The sequence below is a fragment of the Hemiscyllium ocellatum genome, chromosome 25, assembly GCF_020745735.1.
Source record: "Hemiscyllium ocellatum isolate sHemOce1 chromosome 25, sHemOce1.pat.X.cur, whole genome shotgun sequence".
Classification (NCBI taxonomy): Eukaryota; Metazoa; Chordata; class Chondrichthyes; order Orectolobiformes; family Hemiscylliidae; genus Hemiscyllium; species Hemiscyllium ocellatum.
The window spans coordinates 2515387-2537113 of record NC_083425.1 but is presented as its reverse complement, the minus strand read 5'-3'; the positions used below and the strand labels follow the sequence as shown (position 1 = coordinate 2537113).

The following is a 21727-nucleotide window of genomic DNA, read 5'->3' as shown; positions in this document are numbered from 1 at the left end:
GGTGCAGCGGATGCAATAGATGTGTGTGGAGGTGCAGGTGAATTTGTGGCGGATATGGAAGGATCCCTTGGGGCCTTGGAGAGAGGTAAGGGAGGAGGTGTGGGCGCAAGTTTTGCATTGCCTGCGGTTGCAGGGGAAGGTGCCGGGAGTGGAGGTTGGGTTGGTGGGGGGTGTGGACCTGACGAGAGAGTCACGAAGGGAGTGGTCTTCGCGGAACGCTGATAGGGGAGGGGAGGGAAATATATCCCTAGTGGTGGAGTCCGTTTGGAGTTGGCTGAAATGACGGCGGATGATACGCTGTATACGGAGGTTGGTGGGGTGGTAGGTGAGAACCAGTGGGGTTTTGTTCTGGTGGCGGTTGGGGGAGCGGGGCTCAAGGGCGGAGGAGCGGGAAGTGGAGGAGATGCGGTGGAGGGCATCGTCGATCACGTCTGGGAGGAATCTGCGGTCTTTGAAGAAGGAGGCCATCTGGGCTGTACGGTATTGGAACTGGTCCTCCTGGGAGCAGATGTGGCGGAGACGAAGGAATTGGGAATATGGGATGGCGTTTTTACAGGGGCAGGGTGGGAGGAGGTGTAGTCCAGGTAGCTGTGGGAGTCAGTCGGTTTATAGTAGATGTCTGTGTTGATTCGGTCACCCGAGATAGAAATGGAAAGGTCTAGGAAGGGAAGGGAGGAGTCTGAGACAGTCCAGGTGAATTTGAGGTCGGGATGGAAGGTGTTGGTAAAGTTGATGAACTGTTCAACCTCCTCGTGGGAGCACGAGGCAGCGCCGATACAGTCATCGATGTAGCGGAGGAAAAGGTGGGGGTGGTGCCAGTGTAGTTGCGGAAGATGGACTGTACCACATATCCTATGAAGAGGCAGGCATAGCTGGGGCCCATGCGGGTGCCCATGGCAACTCCTTTAGTTTGGAGGAAGTGGAAGGATTGGAAAGAGAAGTTGTTCAGGGTGAGGACCAGTTCAGTCAGTCGAAGGAGGGTGTCAGTGGAAGGGTACTGGTTGGTGCGGAGGGCTTTGAGTCCTTCGTGATGGGGGATGGAGGTGTACAGGGACTGGATGTCCATCGTGAAAATAAGGCGTTGGGGACCAGGGAAGCGAAAATCATGGAGGAGGTGCTGGGCGTGGGTGGTGTCCCGAACGTAGCTGGTGAGTTCTTGGACTAAGGGGGACAGAACCGTGTCGAGGTACGCGGAGATGAGTTTGGTGGGGCAGGAGCAGGCTGAGACAATGGGTCGGCCAGGGCAGTCAGGTTTGTGGATTTTGGGCAGGAGGTAGAAACGGGCGGTGCGGGGTTGTGGGACTATGAGGTTGGAGGCGGTGGATGGGAGATCCCCTGAGGTGAAGAGGTTATGGATGGTCTCGGAGATGATGGTTTGGTGGTGGGAGGTGGGGTCATGGTCAAGGGGGCAAATAGGAGGAGGCGTCCGCGAGCTGGCGTTTGGCCTCAGCGGTATAAAGGTCGGTGCGCCAAACTACTACCCCGCCTCTCTTGTCTGCCGGTTTCGCCAAACTACTACTGCGCCTCCCTTGTCTGCCGGTTTTGCCAAACTACTACTGCGCCTCCCTTCGCCAAACTACTACCGCGCCTTTGATCTTTGAGGGGCCCTATTCTCTCCCTAGTTACTCTTTTGTCCTTAAGGTATTCTCTTTAATCCTGTTTGCCAAAGCTATCTCATTTTCCCGTATTGCTCTCCTGATTACTCTTTTAAGTATACTCCTACTGCCTTTATACTCTTCTAAGGATTCATTCGATCTCTACTGTCTATACCTGACTTTATGCTTCCTTCTTTTTTCTTTAGCGAAACTTCAATTTCTATGTGGCCAATTATGGTGCCAACTCGGATACAAAAGTACCTAGTTACTTAGTTACAAGATCTTAGACAATAGAGAAATCAGATGTCCAGCATTACAGAAATAAAACTTCAATACAACAGACCACGCTGGCACTGAGTTTACAGTTCATAGTTGGCCCAGGGTCCACACTGCACCGGTGACACACCATACCGTGCCAGGAGGCCCCTACAGGAGGAGGCCACTGCGTCAGGCCAGGAGGCTGTTATGCTAAAGCCACACTGGTAGACTGCTATACCAGGCTGCTGTGGGATTCGTCACTCACCAGAAACTGGGGATAGTCATTGCAGCCTGGGAGTTGAAGAGGGACAAAAGGACAAGAAAAGAAAGCACTAAAAGGAAGAAGGAGACGAAAAAGAACAACAACAATGGGCAGAGTAGAAGAGCTCCAGCTGAAGCTCTTCTACTGTGCCACCATCTTGCAACATCGAATTGTACAGCAATATTACACAGCTGGATGGATCAGGATAAACTATTTCAACTGGTTGGGGATTCCAGATTAAGGCACTATAGTCTAAACATTAGGGCCAAATCACTCAGGAGTGGTGTTCGGAAGCACTTCTAAACACAAAGTAGTGTTTGGAACTCCTCCACGTCAGTTGTTAATTTTAAATCTGAGATGTTTGTTAAGCAAAGGTATTCAGGAATATAAGCCAAAGGTGGGTTCAGTCACTAATCATTCATGATCTCATTGATTAGCAGAACAGGCTGAGGAATGGAATGACCTATTCCTGTTCCTATATTCCCAACATAGAAGAGACAGCACGTTGGCTCAGTGGTTAGCACTGCTGCCTCATAGCGCCAGGGACCCAGATTTGATTCCACCCTCAGGTGAGCGGAGTTTGCATGTTCTCCCCATGTGTGTGTGTGGGTTTCCTCTGGGTGCTCCAGTTTCCTCTCGGAGTCCAAAGATATGCAAGTTATGTGGATTGGCCAGACTAAATTACCCCATAGTGCCCAGGGATGTGGAGGCTGGGTGCCCTAGCCATGGTAAATGTAGGCTTACAGGAATAAAGTAGGAGGATATCTGGGTGGGATGCAATTCAAAGATCAGTATGGACTCATTGGGCCAAATGGCCTGTTTCCACACTATAGGGATTCTATGATCTTAACATCATTTGTGCATTCTCAAATAGTGGATTGAGATTAATGTTGATCTTACAGCTGCTCCTAAAATTCAGAGATTGAGATTAGAATTTATCTTCTCTGCCTGTAGAGTCATACAGCATGGAAACAGACCCTTTGGTCCAGCTCGTCCATGCGTATTAAGTTTCCCAAACTGAACTATTCCCATTTGCATACATTTTGGCCCAAGTCCCTCTAAACCTTTCTTATTCATGCACCTGTCCAAATGTCTTTTAAATGTTCTAACTGTACCTGAATTTACCACTTCCTCTGGCCGTTCATTCCACATATAAACCACCCTCTGTGTGAAAAGATTGCCCCTCTGGTCCTGTTCAATTTTATAGTTTTTAATGAGAGTTTGAGTCTGGTAGTATGTTCAGGTAACCTTTATTGCGATTTACACCAGTCACAACATAGATAAAAGGCACACCAAAAGTTTCAGAATGTCTTAACCTATACACTTCAAGCTTAGAGTCACCCTGCCACCCTGCCCTTGATTATTCAACATGTATGTTCAAGCATTGGTGCCAGATTAATTGGCCACATTCACAAGATAGTGCAAAACATCACTTAAGTATACGTATGGTCATCTAGGCTCTCAAGACCAATCAGAACATTGTCATCAAACCAGCAGACAAAGGAGGAGCCATTGTCACACAGAATAGAGCAGACTATTGCAAAGAAGTGTACTGACAACTGAACAATCGGGACACTAACGACAACTACCTGCTGGACCAGAGAACACACCTGTGAACTAAATAGACTGATCAGAACTTTGGATCTAGCCCTTCAAAGTATCCTACACACTCAGTCTATATACTTCTTGCATAGTAGATTTCTACTGCCTTCCAAAGATTCACAAAGCCAACACACCTGGATGTCCTATCGTATCAGGTAATGGGACCCTGTGTGGAATCTCTCTGGCTATGTCAGTGCCATCTTGAAACCCACTGTACAAAGAACACTCAGCTTCTGTCATGGCACCACAGATTTCCTACAGAAACTCAGCACCCACTGACCAATCAAACCAGAAACCCTGCTTGTCACAATGGACATTTTAGCATTGTACACCAGCATCCCTCATGACGGTGGCAACGCTGCAACGGCATCAGTACTGAACACCAAGTGCTAATTTCCAAATGCCATCCACCAACTCATCGCTTCATCCTAAAACAACTTCGTTGTGATATCAATAAGTTTCACCCCACCATCAGACTTACTTTGGACTACTCTTTTGAATTCATCTTCATCTTGGATACGCACATCTCCATTCAAGATGCACATCTCAGTGCCACACTCTACAGCAAGTCTACAGATAGCCTCACAATGCTTCATGTCTGGAGCTTCCACCCTAAACATATTAAAACAACCATCCCCTACCGACAAGCCCTCCACATGTTCAGAATCTACTTGGATGAGGGGAATGCGACAGACGCCTAAAGATGTTGAAGGATGCTCTCATAAGATGCTTAGCTCATCGGTTACCAATTGACTTGGTCCACAGTAAAAAACCGTAATGACCTCCTCAGAAGACTGGTTGGGTACCCTTCGTGATTCAGTACTTCCCTGGATAAGAGAGACTATGCCATGTTCTTCGCAGCCTTCAACACATCATTGACGACTGTGAATACAAGATCTTCCCTACATCTCTACTTCTCACCTTCAAAAACACCGAACCTTAAACAGGCCATTGTTCGTAGCAAACTACCAAGACTTCAGGACAATATCAATCACAATACACACAACCCTGCCATGGCACCTTCTGAAGACATGAATTCTACCATCAAACATGGGAACACCACGTACATAGCATGTACTCGTGTGACTCGGCCAATGTCATCTATCTTGTACAATGCAGGCAAGGATGCTCTGAAGCATGGTACGTTGCGAGACCATGCAGATGCTACAACAGTGGATGAATGGACACCACACAATGATCAACACAAGGTGGGGAGGGGGTGGGGGTGCCTCCCACTTGGTTAGCACTTTGAAGGTCCAGGACATTTAGCCTCCGATCTCCGGGTGAGTGGCCTCCAAGGCAGACTTTGAGATATGCAAAAACTCAAAATCACAGAGCAGAGGCGGATAGCTAAATTTCATACCAATAAGGACAGCCTGAACTGTGATCTCTGGTTAAGGTACAGGTAACCCCACCACAGTATAAACTCCCACACACACTGACACAGGCCCTCTCCCACGCATGAACACTCGCACACTCTCACTCTCTCAAATGTGTGTGCGCGCGCGCGCACACACACACACACAATCCCTTTGTAATAGGCTCTCTGGTACAGTATCTTATATTCAAGTAACACTTGCCAGCTGCATCGTGTTAACTGCCAATTAATTGGATACTTGCCTGTCACTTCAGGATCTTTTGAATTTCTCATTACAGCAAATACAACAGAATATTGTTTTTTGATCAGTTCCACCAAAGTTTTATGTATACATCTAATGTTAGAATTCTTTAGCTAAACAGGTTGTGTCTTAATGTGTTCATTCAGTTCACATTCCACTGTCTGCTAATTCCTGTAAGTATGATTCTTTTCTCCCTGTAATGATACAGGGGCTGCTTTTCCTGTCTGAGACTGGTTTGAATATTTTCCATTAAGGCTTTTAGTGATTTTTCTTTGTATATATGTGGATCCATAACTACTTTTGGAATCCTAACGAAAACCTACTCTTAATATTGTAACAGATTGATTAAATAATTCAAGAGAAAGAACTAATTAGTGTAAAATGTTTTTATTTATGTTCTATGTGTAAGCAAATGCAGCTGCACTTTCTATCTCCATAACCTTGGGTCTACATTCTACTCATGAAGACATTAAGCAAATATTTTCCCAAGTGCTCAAACTACTGTCAGCCATGTTCTGCTGCATTAGCCATGGGTAGCCGTCTGCCATTTTGTGCCACTCAGTCATGAGCATCCCTAACAGGTCCCATTTAAATCTTTCTTCTTTCTCCTTTCACCTTAAAATTATGCCCTCAAGTTTTTTAACTCCCCTAACTTAGGGGAAAAACTTTTGATATTCGCATGATCTATGTCCCTCGTAACCTTATAAGCCTCTACAATCCAGTGAAAAAAGTCCTAGCCTCTCTTTAAACCTTCCAGTCTCAGTAAATTTTTATCAACCTTTTCTGCACCTATTCTAAATTTATGATATCCTCCCTGTAGCAGGTTGACCAGAACTGTACAGAGTATCCAAAAATGGCCTCACCAACGTCCTGTACAACCGTAACATGACATCCCAAATTCAGTACTCAGTGGCCTGAGCAACGAAGGCAAGCATGCTAAATGTCTTCTTTACCACACTGTCTACCTGTGACACAACTTCCTATTGTACTCGTAGCACAAATATGTTCAGGGTTATTTAAACATGGTACATGGAGGAAATGTACTGGTTCCAGGGCAGTTTTGGAGGAGCAGCAAATACTGGCTTTCCCAGTCGGTCTGACACCCCAAGAATAAATAAAAACGCATTGTGTTGGGCCATAAAACAACAAAAAATGGCTGGAGGCTCTGGATGCGCCAAAGGTATACAAAATGATATGCTCCAGAACTTGCCATACCCTTAGCCAAGCTGTTCTAGTATGGTTGCAAAGTGAGCAACTATACAACAATATGGAAGATTGCCCAAGAATGTCCTGTACAGAGAAGGACAAATCAAATCTAGCCATTTACCATCCCATTAGTCTACACTTGATCATCAGTAAAGTGATGGAAGGTGTCATCAGAAATAGCAGCCCTTGCTTAGCAATGACCTATTCACTAATACTTGATTTGGATTCCACGAGGCCATTCAACTCCTGAAATCATTTCAGTTTGATTCAAGCATGGACAGAAGAGGTAAATCCCCGAGGTGAGGTAAGAGTGATTGCACTTGACATCGAGGTTTCTTTTGACTGTACATCGCGTCAAGGAGCTTTCGGAAAACTGGAGTCAGTAGGAATGAGGGGTGAGGGGGTGTCTCCTTTAACACAATGGAAGGGGTGGTTTTGGTGGTTGAACATCAGTCATCTCTGCTGCTGGACACCACTCCAGGAGTGCCTCAGAGCAGCGTCATTGGCCCACTTGTTTAATCCATTACCTTTCCTCTGTTTTAAGGTCAGAAGTGGGGATGTTCAGGGATTGCAGGATGTTCAGCACCATTCAAGATTCCTCTGATATAGAGCAATCAGTCACTGCCCAAATACAGCAAGACCTGGACACTAGTCAGGTTTAGACTGACAAGTGACCAGAAACGAAAGTGGTAGTTACAACATGTAAAAGACATTTGGACAAGTACATAAATAGGAAATTTTTAGAGGATATGGGCCAACTGCTGGAGTGTGGGACTAGTTCAGTTTGGGAATCTTGGTCGGCATGGATGAGTTGGACCAAAGGATCTGTTTCTGTGCTGTATGAATCTATGACAATGGCATTTGTGTCATGCAACTGTCAGGCAACAACCCCCTCCAACAAGAGAGATTCTAAATCACCCTTGACACTTAATGGCTTAACTATCACTGAATCCACCACTACTTATATTTGGAGGGTTATTCATTGACCAGAAACTGAACTGGACTAGTCATATAAGTACTGTGGCTGCAAGAGCAAGTCAGAGTCGAGGGCTCTTGCAGTGAGTAACCTCCTAGCTCCTTGTTGCCAGTCTACCATCTACAAGACAAAGGTCTGTAGTTTGATGAAATACTCCCTGTTAGCCTGGATTAGTGCACCTGTCACAACACTCAAGATGTCTGACATGTAATCTGTTGTTTGTTAACCAATTGCTTGAGTGAACAGATCCTCCTAATATTACAAGAAAGACTTGACTGCAGCTATGAAAATTGCTGCTTGTTTTGGATTTATATTAGGAATACTGAGTAACCTTGTGTATCTGTTGTGAGCTGAGATTACAGAGGAACATTGTCACCAGTTTACAGGTTGCACTCACATTGTTACAGTGAAAATAAGTAAAATTTAACAATCATACGTATAATTGTCACATCAAAACAAAGTTTTTTTTTGAAAAGGGTACAATTTAGAGCATAGTTTTATGATGAAGAACATCAATGTTTAACTGTGCCTGACCACAGCTGGCTCTGTTGAGACTCCCCTCTCCATGACTTCCCAAGTGAAAGTTTTACTGCCATGGAAGGGAAATGGTTTAAGTTGACTGTATTTTGGATAATGTCAGATATTTCTTATGGTTCTGTTTGTGTCATCATTGAGTTACTTTGGGAACGGAGGCCTAAGGAAAGAAGTCAATTACAGTAGGGTGGAGAGAAGTAGCTGCAATTTGTCCAAAATTTCCAATGCTGTCCAATGTCTGATGCCCTTCCAGTTTTTATTAAACTACATCATTAAGCATGATTTTATTAGCTTTCAAAATTTAATGTGCCAGACTAAGGTCAGTGGAGTTGTGGATAGTGCCAGAGGATGTTGCAGCTTTCAAAGGGACATAGATAAGCTGCAGAACTGGGCTGAGAGGTGGCAAATGGAGTTTAATGTGGAAAAGTATGAGGTGATTCACTTTGGAAGGAGTAACAGGAATACAGAGTACGGGGCTAATGGTAAGATTCTTGGTCATGTAGATAAACAAAGAGATCAGTGTCCATGCACATCCCTGAAAGTAGCTACCCTGGCTGATTGGGTTGTTAAGGTGTATGGCGTGTTAGCTTTTATTGGTAGAGGGATAGCGTTTCAGAGCTGCGAGGTCATGCTCAGCTGTACAAAACTTTCATGTGGCAACACTTGGAATATTGCATACAGTTCTGGTCACCACATTATAGGAAGGTTGCGGAAGCATTGGAAAAGGTGCAAAGGAGATTTACTAGGATGTTGCCTGGTATAGAGGGACGATCTTATGTGGGAAGGCTGAGTGACTTGAGGTTATTTTCGTTAGTGAGCAGACGGTTGAGTTGTGACTTAATATTGGCATGATCAGAGAATTAGATAGGGTGGACAGTGAGAGTTTTTTTCCTCAGAAGATCATGACTAGCATAAGAGGACATAGTTTCAAATTGAGGGGTGATAGATATAGGACAGATGTCAGAGGTAGTTTCTTTACTCAAAGTGTAGTAGGACCGTGGAACACCCTGCCTGCAACAGTAGTAGACTTGAGAGTGTAGTGCTGGAAAAGCACAGCAGGTCAGACAGATGATTTCCTAATGAAGGGCTTATGCCCGAAACGTTGATTCTCCTGCTTCTCAGATGCTGCCTGACTACTGTGCTTTTCCAGCACTACACTGTCGACTCTATTCTGCAGCACCTGGAGTCCTCACTTTCTCACGGTAGTAGATTCGCCAACTTTAAGGGCATTTAAATGGTCAATGGATAAATGTATGGATAATAATTGAATAGTGTAGATCAGTGCAATATCGAAGGCCGAAGGGGCTGTACTATGCTGTTATGTTCCGTGTAGACTATAATAAGGACATCAAGTGTAATTTTGAATTATTCAGCAGTTAAGCCCCCTTTAAGTTCTTTCATCACAAGTCATTATGAACTCCAGGTAATAACTAAGTAAAAAGCGAGGTCTGCAGATGCTGGAGATCAGAGCTGAAAATGTGTTGCTGGTTAAAGCGCAGCAGGTCAGGCAGCATCCAAGGAACAGGAAATTCGACCTGCTGCGCTTTAACCAGCAACACATTTTCAGCTCCAGGTAATAACTGTCTGATTCTAATTCTCAGCGCAGAGAAACATCAAACTACACCTTCTTGGCCAAAGCTGCTTGATCCAAATGTTCCTAGCACTATGATAACGTTATTGAGATCCTCTGACTTGAAAGCAATGACATTTTTGTGCATCTGAGACTACTGCTGGAGTAAAACAATCAAATTTAATGTCATGAACAGTAGGAGCTGGCTCACAGTCATATAGGAGAAAGTGAGGACTGCAGATGCTGGAGATCAGAGCTGAAAATGTGTTGCTGGAAAGGCGCTGCAGGTCAGGCAGCATCCAAGGAGCAGGAGAATCGCCGTTTCGGGCATGAGCCCTTCTTCAGGAATCCTGCTGCGCCTTTCCAGCAACACATTTTCAGCTCAGTCGTATAGTCCAAGCTGAAATGGTGCTCGCATAAGAGCTGCTTTAGATAGGTGTACAAATCTTGAATACATTTGTGCTTTGCGCTGTGAGAGCCATTCTGTGATTTCTTCATGTAAAATGTATTGAGTATGTCATAGTCATATAGCATGGAAATAGTTGGTTCAGAAAAAAGACAGTGGTTTGCATGACCAGATTTATTGTGTGAGTGAGATAAGCCAGTAATTAAACAATAGATTCAACAATGCTGCAGGGTAAACAACAGCCATCAGATACAAGAGAGATGCACTTGCTAATCCAAAAAAAGCTTTTTCCTAAAACGTGCTGTTCACAGCAATAGAAATTTAATGACCCTTGTAATAATAACACAGGAGTTCATGGAACAGCTTTTGAAATAAGCAAAATGAAAGCCTAAAACACAAACAAAGTGCTGTGATGCTAGAAATCTGAAATAAAAGCAGAAAGTGCTAGAGAAACACTGCCGATCTGGCAGCATCTGGAGATAGAAGCAGTTACCATTTTCATATTCAGATGACTTATTCAGAACTGAAGAATGGAGGTGGAAAAGAGATGTGCTTTATCATGTAGAGAAAGACTGGGATAGCAATTGGAGCTGAAAAAGAATGTTGTTTTTCATACATGGGTGTATTTTCACAATTTTATTGCAATGTACATTCCACTTGTTCCAGCTCTTCGTTGTTCGGCAATGCTCATTTCATGTAGATTTTTTATTCCTTTTTATTTCTGTGTAGTGCAACAATATGATTGTACTGTTTTACTGTTATATTCACTTAGAAATATCAAAGTAGTGGAAATACACAATCAGTCAGTCAACATGTGAAGAATAAAGGTAGCATCTGGTGTGGACCTTTTATCAGAGGTGTTGAAAGGTTTATACCACCAAACCGTTTACCATTTGCAGATACTGATTGGTCTGCTCCCTATTTCTAATATTTGATGTTTGTTTCAAACATTGAGGTTATGATATCAAAACAGGCCACTTATCCTAACTAATTCATGTTAGCATTTACCCTCCATGCAAGCAAGTTTGTATTTATGGCCTCTTCTTCCAGACTGCTCAACTGCTTGATCCCATCCTTTACTAATTTTGAAGATTTGCATTACATTGGCCCATAATCAGCAAAATTTCAATATTTGTAGCTCAAAGATGCTGTATAGATTATTCATATATGATGTTTCTAGGGTGCTGTTGGCTTTGCATAAATGTTCAGGAGATGCTTGTATGTCTCTCATTATCAGACCTGTATGTGCTTTCCTTGGGGAACAGCAAAGACATTATAAGGTCACGTAAAGTTGTCTGGTATTTTGAATACAAGATGGTTGGAATGAGAGGCTGGAGTATTAGTTTAACTAGCTTCCAATCTTTTGTTCTGGAAACTAGTATGTTTGGAATGTTTACTTTGCTCACATGATTAAACATTTAACTTGATTAACACCAGACATCTGTGATATGATTACTTTGAACTAGACTTTTCTTTGGGTCCTTCCTGATGAAGGGCTTATGCCTGAAATGTCGATTCTCCTGTTCCTCAAATGCCTGGTTTCCAGCACCACACTCTTGACTCCGATCTCCAGCATCTGCAGTCCTCACTTTCTCCTAGTTGATTTTCTCTGGGTCAACCAGGAATAAAGTAAAATTTTAAACTTCCGGATCAAAACCTAAGAATGACCAGAATAAATTACTGCAATGAGTAACCGTATCTTCTATCTATGATTAAATTGCCAGAATTTTAATTTTTCATGAAGCTAGTATAGCTCCTGTGGCATTGGTGGAATGCTCGGACTGCAATGCACATGACCTCCTGAGAAATTGTTGCCTGGTGACCAGGTTCTGTGGATTAAGTTGTGCCAATTGCATATTCGTGTATGATGCCAGTGGTCAGGGCTTTGAAAAAATCTGAAGGTATAAATAGATAGCTATCTGTGGTGTTGCTTTGAGACTCTGAGAATTTGTTTTGGAAAACTCTGATGGAACACTGTATTGTGTCTCTTATTTATTTATGGGGCGATGATAGTAGGTAGTGCGAGAGGTAGTGGGAGGGGCGGCAAGGTGGCTCAATGGTTAGCACTGCTGCCTCACAGCACCAGAGACCCAGCTTCAATTCCAGCCTCGAGTGACTGTCTGCATGGGTTTCCTCCGGGTGCTCCGGTTTCCTCCCACAGTCCAAAGATGTGCAGGTTAGGTTAATTGGCCATGCTAAATTGCCCAGAGGGATGTATAGGTTAGGTGCATTAGTCAGGGGTAGTTACAGGATAGGGAAATGGGTCTGGGTGGGTTATTCTTCGGATGGTCGGTGTGGACTTGTTGGGCCGAAGGGTATGTTTCGACACTGTAGGGATTCTAGCTCTAATTCTAAAATGATGGCCGAGTGTTGTTGTTGTTGTTGTTGTTGTTGTCGTTATTATTATTATTATTATTATTATACTATTAATCCAGAAATTTGGCTAATGTTCTGGGGTCCTGTATTCAAATCAAAAAAGGCCTAACAAGTCATTCGGTTGTATCATTTGCTACAAAATCTCAAAGAAACAGAGCTGGATGGACCACCTGGCATTGATCTAGTCACTGGAAAAGACAACAGCAGAAACAGCCCTGTGAACCCTACAAAGTCCTCCTTATGAACAGTGCTCAACTTGGGAAATCTGGCTCATGCACCAGTCAAGCAACAGCCTGACGTTGTCTATAAGTTATGATTCCATGAATATGATACCACCATTACCATCCCTGGATATATTGGTAGACAGAAAGGAGAGAGTTGCCCTGGGAGTCCTCAGCATTGACTCCAAACACATGAAATCTCATGGCTTTATGTTAAACATGTACAATGACACCACCTGCTGATTACCACGTAGTGTCTTCCCTCAGCTGATGAATTGGTACTCCTCCGTGTTGAATTTGGAGGAAGCACTGAGGGTGGCAAGGCCACAAAATGTAGGGGGTTTCAGTGTCAGCTATCAAGAGTGACTCTGCCGCAGTACTGCTGATCAAACTGGTTAGGTCCTAAACTCTGTCTGCAGCAGGTGGTGAGGGAACTGACAAGGAGGAAGAACATACTTGAACTCTTCCTTACCAGTCTGCCAGCTGCAGATGCATGTGTCCATGACACTATCTGTAAGGGTGACCACCGCACTGTCCTTATGGAGATGAAGCCCTGCCTTCACATTGAGAACACCCTCCATTGTGTTGTGTGGCAGAATCACTATGCTAAATGGGACAGACTTAAGACAGATCTAGCAACTCAAGACTGGGCATCCATGAGGCACTGTGGGCCATCGGCACCAGCAGAATTGTACTTCAGCACAATCTGTAATTTCATGGCTCAGCATATCTCCCCACTCAACCGTTAACATCAAGGCAGGGGATTTACCCTGATTCAATGGAGGTGCAGGAAGGAATGCTATGAGTAGTACCAGACAGTTCTAAAAATGATTTGTCAACCCAGAGAAGCTACCAAATAGGACTACTTGCATGCCAACCAGCATAAGCAGTAAGTGATCAGACAACCAACGGATCAGATCTGAGTTTTAGAGTCTTGCACATCCAGTCATGAGTGATGGTGGTCAATTAAACAATGTACTGGAGGAGGCAGCTCCACAAGTATCCCAATCCTCAATGATGGAAGAGCCCAACACAACAGGATGGCATGGTCACTTGGCGGTTAGCACTGCTGCCTCACAGCACTGAAGACCTGGATTCAATTCTACTCTTGGGCAACGAATGTGTGGAGTTTGCATGGTCTCCCCGTGTCTGCATGGGTTTCCTCCCACAGCCCAAAGATGTGCAGGTTTGGTGGATTGGCCATGCTAAGTTGCTCATCATGTCCAGGAATTTGTAGGTTAGGTGCATTAGTCAGGGGAAATGTAGAGTAGTAGGAGAATTGTTCTGGGTGGGTTACTGTTCAGAGAGTCAGTGTGCACTTGTTAGGCTGAATGGCCTGTTCCTGCATTGTAGGAATTCTGTGATTGAAAACATCTATGATAGTACAGCCTTGCATGACAGATACCAGTCTTCAACCAATTCAATTCACTCCACATGTTATCAAGAAGTGGTTGGAGGCACTGGATACTACAAAGACTATGGGCCGTGACCACGTTCTGGCAATAGTAATGAAAGTTTGTACTCCAGAATTTGCAGTTTCCCTGGCCAAGCTCTTGCAGTGCAGTTACAACACTGGCTTCCACCTGACATTGTTGAAAATTACCCAGGTTATGTGCTGTACATAAAAAGCAGGACAAATCCAACCAGCCAATTGCCGCCCTATTAGTCTTTACTCGATCCTCAGAAAAGTGATGTAAGGTATCATCAACAATACTATCAAGCAGCTCCTGCTCAACAATAGCTGCAAATGTGTTGCTGGTCAAAGCACAGCAGGCCAGGCAGCATCTCAGGAATAGAGAATTCGACGTTTCGAGCATAAGCCCTTCATCAGGAATAATCAGGGCTTATGCTCGAAACGTCGAATTCTCTATTCCTGAGATGCTGCCTGGCCTGCTGTGCTTTGACCAGCAACACATTTGCAGCTGTGATCTCCAGCATCTGCAGACCTCATTTTTTTTTCCTGCTCAACAATAACCTGCTTAGAGATGCCCAGTTTGTGTTCCTTCAGGGCCACTCTGCTCCTGACTACATTACAGCTTTGTTTCAAATGTGGACAAAAGAGTTGAATTCCAGAGGTCAGGTAAGAGTGACAGATCTTGACATCAAGGCTGCATCTGACAGAGGGTGGCATCAAGGAGCCCCAGCAAAACTGAAATCTCTCCGCTGATTGGAATCATACCTGGCACATAGGAGGATGGTCGTGGTTGTCAGAGATCAGTCATCTCAGGATATCTCTGCAGGAGTTCCTCAGGGTAGTGTCCTAGGCCCAACCATCTTCAGCTGTTTCATCGATGACTTTCCCTCCATCATAAGGTCAGAAATGGGGATGTTCACCAATGATTGTGAAATCTCCAGCACCATTCATGGATCATCAAACACTGAAGCAGTCACTGTTGAAATCCAACAAGATCTGAACAATATCCAGGCTTGGACTGATAAGTGGCAAGTAACATTCATGCCCCGTAAATGCCAGGCTATGAACATCACCAATAACAGACAATCTAATCACCGTCCCTGAACATTCAGTGGTGTTACCATTACTAATTACCCACTATCAACATCCTGGGGTTTACCATTTACCAGAAACTCAACTGGACCCACCACATAAACACAGTGGCCACAAGAGCAGGACATAGGCTAGGGAATTGAAGATGGAAAGTGAATTATTGAAGAGCTATACTGTTATTAAATGAAAATACTGCAGAAAATATTCCAAAACAAACCCAGAAAATGCTGAAGAAACTCAACAGGTCTGGAAATACCTGTGGAGAGAGAAACTGAGTTAACACTTTGAGTACATTATAAGTCTTGGTTCAGAAATATTTTATCATTTGTCTTAGTTGAAACTTAAAAGCATCAAATTATCTGCTTCAATTTTTTTCTAACAAGTACTTATCAGTAGTGTTGTTTAGAATGCTTAGAAAGGTAACTCTGAAATCTTTGGAACAAAACATTAATTTTGAAGAGGCAACTATTAGTTTCATTGTCATTATTCATTCTCCTCACTAAGTGTGTCCTTGACCAATGAAATGCGTGACTATGAAATAATGAGAAAGTCACCAGCATTGAAATTAGTCTTGCTGCACATGCATGTTCCTCAGTGTTTTAAAATATTATAGATCACAGCAATAGGACAGAAAGATATTTACTCTTTGTTAACTTAATTAGCCTTGTTGGAACAACTTAATGTTCACTCATTTTCATATTTGAAGAAAAACTACTGGTCAGAATGTGGAAGGGGATAATGAAAAGTATCCTGCCAGTGGAGCTAATGTGTGTTTTTCTTTGATGAATGATACCACAATGCTGTGATTTTTCATGTTCTCAGATGAAATGGCTTACTTTCTCTCTCATCTGTGACTTGAAGGGCTGATGATGATATTCTGTATACATTGAGGACAAATTCATTTGTGTAGAAGCAATATGATGAGAAGAGCTCTGGAATTGCGGTGATAGTGTCTATACCTCTGAGCTAGGGGCCTGGGTTCAGATCCCACCTGTTCTGAATGGGTTGTAACAACATCTCCAAATGGGTTAATGAGAAAATATCTAGAAGCAAAGTGGAATGGTAAACAGATTTGGTCACATTCATGAGAAGTAATTTATAATAAACACAGAATGCTGGACAAACTGAAGTCAGGCAGCACCTGTGGGGAGAGAAACAAAGTTACCATTTCGAGTCTGGTATGCCTTGTCTTCGAAGTAAGTTACTGAAGTAATTTATGTTGAGAGCTGGATTCATTTTGGAATTGTCAGCAGTGGGCTGAGTCCATTATTCATTGTTTATTGTGTTTCTTTTCTTGAATGCTAAATGTAAAAAAAAACTCAATACTCAACCATTAGTCAAACTCTGCTTTGGGCCTCAAAATATGAAATGTGTTCTGACATGATTACAAAATATTGTTTTGGCCTTTGTTTTTCTTGAATTTAGCATGATGACCATTGGATGAGTTTCATTACAGGAACCACCTAATCCCTGTTTTGCTCAATTTGCTAAATAACTGATGCTTTATATTGTGTACAAATTGTTATGAAGTTGTGGGTTTACTGTACCTTTTAAGAAATTTCTGGCTTGCACAAAGTGTGCTGAACATTTGAAAATGTAACATTTGGGTTGAAACACACGTCTAGTGCTGTGTTGCCAAGATACAAAGACAAAATACAAAATTCGGCCAATCAGTTTAAATGATGTCCCAGATACAAAAGTCCAGTCGATTTTGGATCTTACTATTTTGGATGACATCAGACCAATGAAATGATCTGATGTTTTGGGGTATAAATATCAGACATTTTGAGCAGTTAACCAGTAAAGAGCAGCCAGCACCAACAAGACTGCTTGCAGAAAGATCTGCTCTGTTTTGTCTATCAAAGACCTGGGGAGCAGAATCCCCAAGAAGAAAAAAAGACAGGAATGCAGAGAAGAAAACTGCCTGGTTTTGAACTAACAATTTTTTTTGTAAATCTTAATTGAGTTTTTTTTAATTGGACCAGTGTTGTAGAGGGAGAGGTAAAAGATCGGTTTAAGAGAAAGGAGTTGTAAATTGTTGTTAGTTAATATTCTCTGTTTGACGTAAAGTTGTTAATTTTTACTTTAAATAGTGACTTCTGGGAAAGAGTCATAGAGATGTACAGCATGAAAACAGACCCTTTGGTCCAACTTGTCCATGCTGACCAGATATCCCAACCCAATCTAGTCCCACCTGCCAACACCCGGCCCATATCCCTCCAAACTATTCGTATTCATATACCCATCCAGATGCCTTTTAAATGTTGCAATGTGTACTAGCCTCCACCACTTCCTCTGGCAGCTCATTCCATACACTACCACTCTCTGTGTGAAAAAGTTGCCCCTTAGGTCTTTTTTTTTATCTTTCCCATCTCACCCTAAATCTATGCCTTCTAGTTCCGGAATTCCCCACCCCAGGGAAAAGGCTTTATCTATTTATCCTATCCATGCCTGTCATGATTTTATAAACCTCTATAAGGTCATCCCTCAGCCTCCAATGCTCCAGGGAAAACAGCCCTTCTTTGCTTCACAAAATATGACAGTCCACAGCATGGGGTGAATCTTTTCTGTGTTGCTAGTTTAAATTAGCAGAGGGGTTTACCCCGTGTTGTAACAAAATGACAAACCAGGATATATTCTATAAGTGAATTAAATTAAATTGAAACTAAATTAACTTTAAATTTATTTAGTGACGTGGCAATGAGTCTATGCAATTTTTCTGTCAGACCTGAGGAGCTCCTGCTTTGATGTTCTGGGACTGAGGTGATTGTTGTCTAACAACCATAAGCACCTTGCTTTGTGGTAGATGTTTTCCCCTTGATACCCATTGACTCGAGTTCTCTCTTCGGGTTCCTTCAAATTTTTGACGATGTCAAAAGCGGTCACTCTCACTGTATCTTTGAAATTCAACTCTTTTTGTCCATTTTTGGGTCAAGGCTTAACGCGATTAGGAGCCTAATGACCTGACAAAACCTAAACTGAATATCACTGAGCAGTTATGTCTTCGCAAATGCTGCTTGATAGCACTTTTGATAATCCTTCTCATCTCTGAGATGATCGAGAATAGATTGACAGATCAAAAATCAGCTGGGTTGAATTTATGCTATTTTTTGTACATCTATATTTGAGTAATTTTCCACATTTATACAGAACAGAAACTAGGAATTAAACCTACAGATGTGTTAGGAATGGAAACTTTCTCTGGATTTTGGTTAACTGTAAAGTGATAATGGTGGGGAATAGATGGGACTTTGTTTTGCCATGTGCTTTGGAATCTTTCCAGCTGTTATTTTGAGACCACTTGCTTTGGTTTATTTTATTTCTTTCATGTAATAAACTTCACTTTTTATTATTAAAATTAAATCAAATATATCTTGTAAGTCTATGGGCAGAATTTTATAGTGTCCCAAAAGTGTGTTTGCAGAATGAGGGTGCCTGTTAAACTCCACATCCTCCAATCCACTCTTGCCCTATTCTGTAGTTTAACATGGAGCAGGTAAGTTTCAGAATTTAGATTCTGAGGCTAACAAGGGAAGTTTGAGGAATGGAGGGAAGTTAGGCAGGTTATCCTGCTCAGAGCTTGATAGGGGATGGGTTGCCTCCCTCAAGGGTTCAATTTTCACCACTGACAGTCTCATCTCGAGCCTCATGTCTTGCCTGTTTTGTGTTAACTTTGACCAGCTCTACCCTTGTTTCAGTGTAATTTATGTTAGTTTTAAAATACTTGTTTCAAACTAGAGTATATCACTTTTAGACTTAATGAAGAATTGACGTATTCTGACTTTTGTCCCCAGTGGATTTTTACTGTACAGTACCTCGATTCCCTAATTACTTCCACAACGTGTTGTTGCAGTAAACCATGAAACATTTCAGCACGTTCATTTTCTGGACTGCCTTTGGCTATTTAATTGGTCCAGTTGATATGAAGATTGAATTCCATTGTTTTTGTTACAATCACTGATAGTTTTTGTTTTAGTTGTGTTCAATGGTTGAAATACTGTTGAAAAAATTATAAACTACTCCCAAAAACATTTTCTGACGATCATAATCTCCATTCATAAAATTATCCCACTCGTGATCATCTGACATAAGATCCCTTCCCATTGCTGTTCATGTATCATCATTTACTATCAGGGCAGCTCCATTTTTTATATTTATGTTCAAGTTCATGAGATACCACTGTCCAGTGAATGCAATGAGATGGCAAAACAAAAATACCACAGATGAAATACAACAGAAAATTTGCCATTGTTGTTTTAACTGATGTCTTTAAAAGAAAACCCTCCAAATGCTGAAGTGTGGTATAAAGATTAGTTCATGATCCAAAATAACTTCTAGCTAACCTCAAGCAGCTATGTCCTAACTATTTTTTTTTTGGCTTAGCAAATATACATAGCTGAATTTGACCCATATTTCTTCCTTCCTGAACAGGAGAGAACCACCTCGTTCCTTGGGTCTCTTTCAGTTGCCTGGAGGAGATGTTCTTCTTACACCAGATGCAGCAAGGGAAGGAACAGAAACACCTGGTACAGAAACCTGGAGGTTCAATGACCTTAGCCAACCAAGATCCAACACCAGCTTAAAAGTAAGGTGTAAAGTTATACAAGTGATGGAGCTTTCATAGTGCAAATTGCATTTCAAAAATTATTCTTTTCCGCCTTCTACCATTTTAAAGAAAGAAATGAAAAGCCTGTAAGCAAGAATGTTGGTGATTTGAACTGCTGTTTAGATGAACCAACTTCACCAGTTTGGCTGCAGCAGGAACACAAGAAATATGAGCAGGAGTAGACCATATGGCCTTCAAAGTCAAATAGTGTGGTGCTGGAAAAGTACATCCGGTCTGGCAGCATCCAAGGAGCAGGAGAGTCAACATTTTGAGCAAAAGCTCTTCATCAGGAATGTTGGGGGCGGGGGGAGGTGGGTGATATCTCTTGGCTCCCCCACTCCTATTATTCCCAAATTCTGTACCTCAAGTGAAGTCAGATGTGAAATGTTTATTTAACATAATACCACGATCCTCCAATTTCCCCCTTGGTCTGTAATGGACACTACTTTTTCCCTGGTTATTCTTTTCCTCATGATATGCTTATAGAATTGGTTAGGATTCTCACTAATCTTTTTTGCCGGTGTTTCTTCATAACCCATCTTTGCTATCCAAGTTGCTTTCTTAAGATGCTGGGAAAACTCAGCAGATCTGACCGTCCCTCTGGAGAGAAGGCAGGCGTAACATTTCGGATCCAGCGATCCTTCTTCAAAACCGTTCTGAGGAAGGGTCACTGGACCCGAAACGTTTACTCTGCTTAATTGACTCTTTCATTAATATTGTGACGCTACCTTCTCTTTTATACCATTCCTGTCCTGCCTAAAGCTCCTGAACCCAAGAAAATTGAGCTTGCAGTCCTTTCCGTCCCTCAACCATTTCCCTGTGATGGCAACAACATCACAATTCCACATGTCAGTCAGTGCCCTTAACTCATCTGTCTTATCTATCTTATCTGTCTTCTCGCCTCCACTTCCCGCCCTTCCGCCCTTGAACCCCACCCTTCCAATTGCAACAAGGGTAGAACCCCACTGGTCCTCACCTTCCACCCCACCAATGTCCAGATACAAAGCATCATCATCTGCCATTTCTGCCACTTACAGACTCCACCACCAGAGAGATATTTTCCTGCCCACCCCTTTCAGCATTCCGCAGAGACCATTCCCTCCGCGACTCCCTTGTTAGGTCCGTGCCACCCCATACCGCCCACCCCCACCCTCCCTTGGCACCAATTCATCCTCCATTCCTGGCACCTTCCTTTGCCATCGCAAGGAATGTAAAACCTGCACCCACACCTCTCCCCTCACCTCCATCCAAGGCCCCAAAGGATCCTCTGACAGAGATTTTCCTGCATATCCAAACATCTCATCTTCTGTGTCCGTTGCTCTCAATGTGGCCGCCTCTGCATTGGGGAAACAGAGCACCAACTTGCGGAACGTTTCAGAGAACATCTCTGGGACACATGCACTAAACAACCTGTAACCGCCCTGTGGCCAACTAGTTCACCTCCCCTTCCCATTCCGTCAAGGACATGCAAGTCCTGGGCTTCCTCCACTGTCAAACTCTAGCCACCCGATGTCTGGAGGAAGAACACCTCATCCTTCTGCCTTGGGACACTCCAACCACACAGAATCAATTTCGATTTCACCAATTTCCTGATCTCCCCTCCCCCCACCTTATCCCAGATCCTTCACTGCAACTCAGCAATGCCATCTTGAACTGTCCTACCTGTCCCTCTTCATCCTCACCTATCTGCTCCACCCTCCTCTCCGACTTATCACCATCAGCCCCCCCCCCCCCACTTTCATTGCCCTATCGCCTTCCTAGCTACCTTACCCCTAGACCAATTCCCTACCATTTATCTCTCAGCCCCTATTCCTTCCCCCACATCCTTGATGAAGGCCTTATGCCGGTAACATAGATTCTCCTGTTTCTCCAATGCTGCCTGACCTGCTGCACTTTTCCAGCACCACGCTTGTTGACTCTGATCTCAAGCATCTGCGGTCCTTACTTTCTCCCTGTCTTATCCATAATACTTCTAGCATTAAAGTAGAAG

General features: G+C 43.1%; 1 protein-coding gene across 2 annotated transcripts in view; it reads left to right on the top strand.

Moving 5' to 3' along the window:
• The window catches only part of spag9b (sperm associated antigen 9b), a 285882-nt gene that overhangs the window by 160839 nt on the left and 103316 nt on the right, over positions 1–21727 (top strand). For both annotated transcript variants that reach the window (XM_060844669.1, XM_060844670.1), the window contains exon 5: positions 19563–19716. In XM_060844669.1, coding sequence (XP_060700652.1) covers positions 19563–19716 — 154 coding nt within the window. The remainder of the gene's footprint in view (positions 1–19562; positions 19717–21727) is intronic.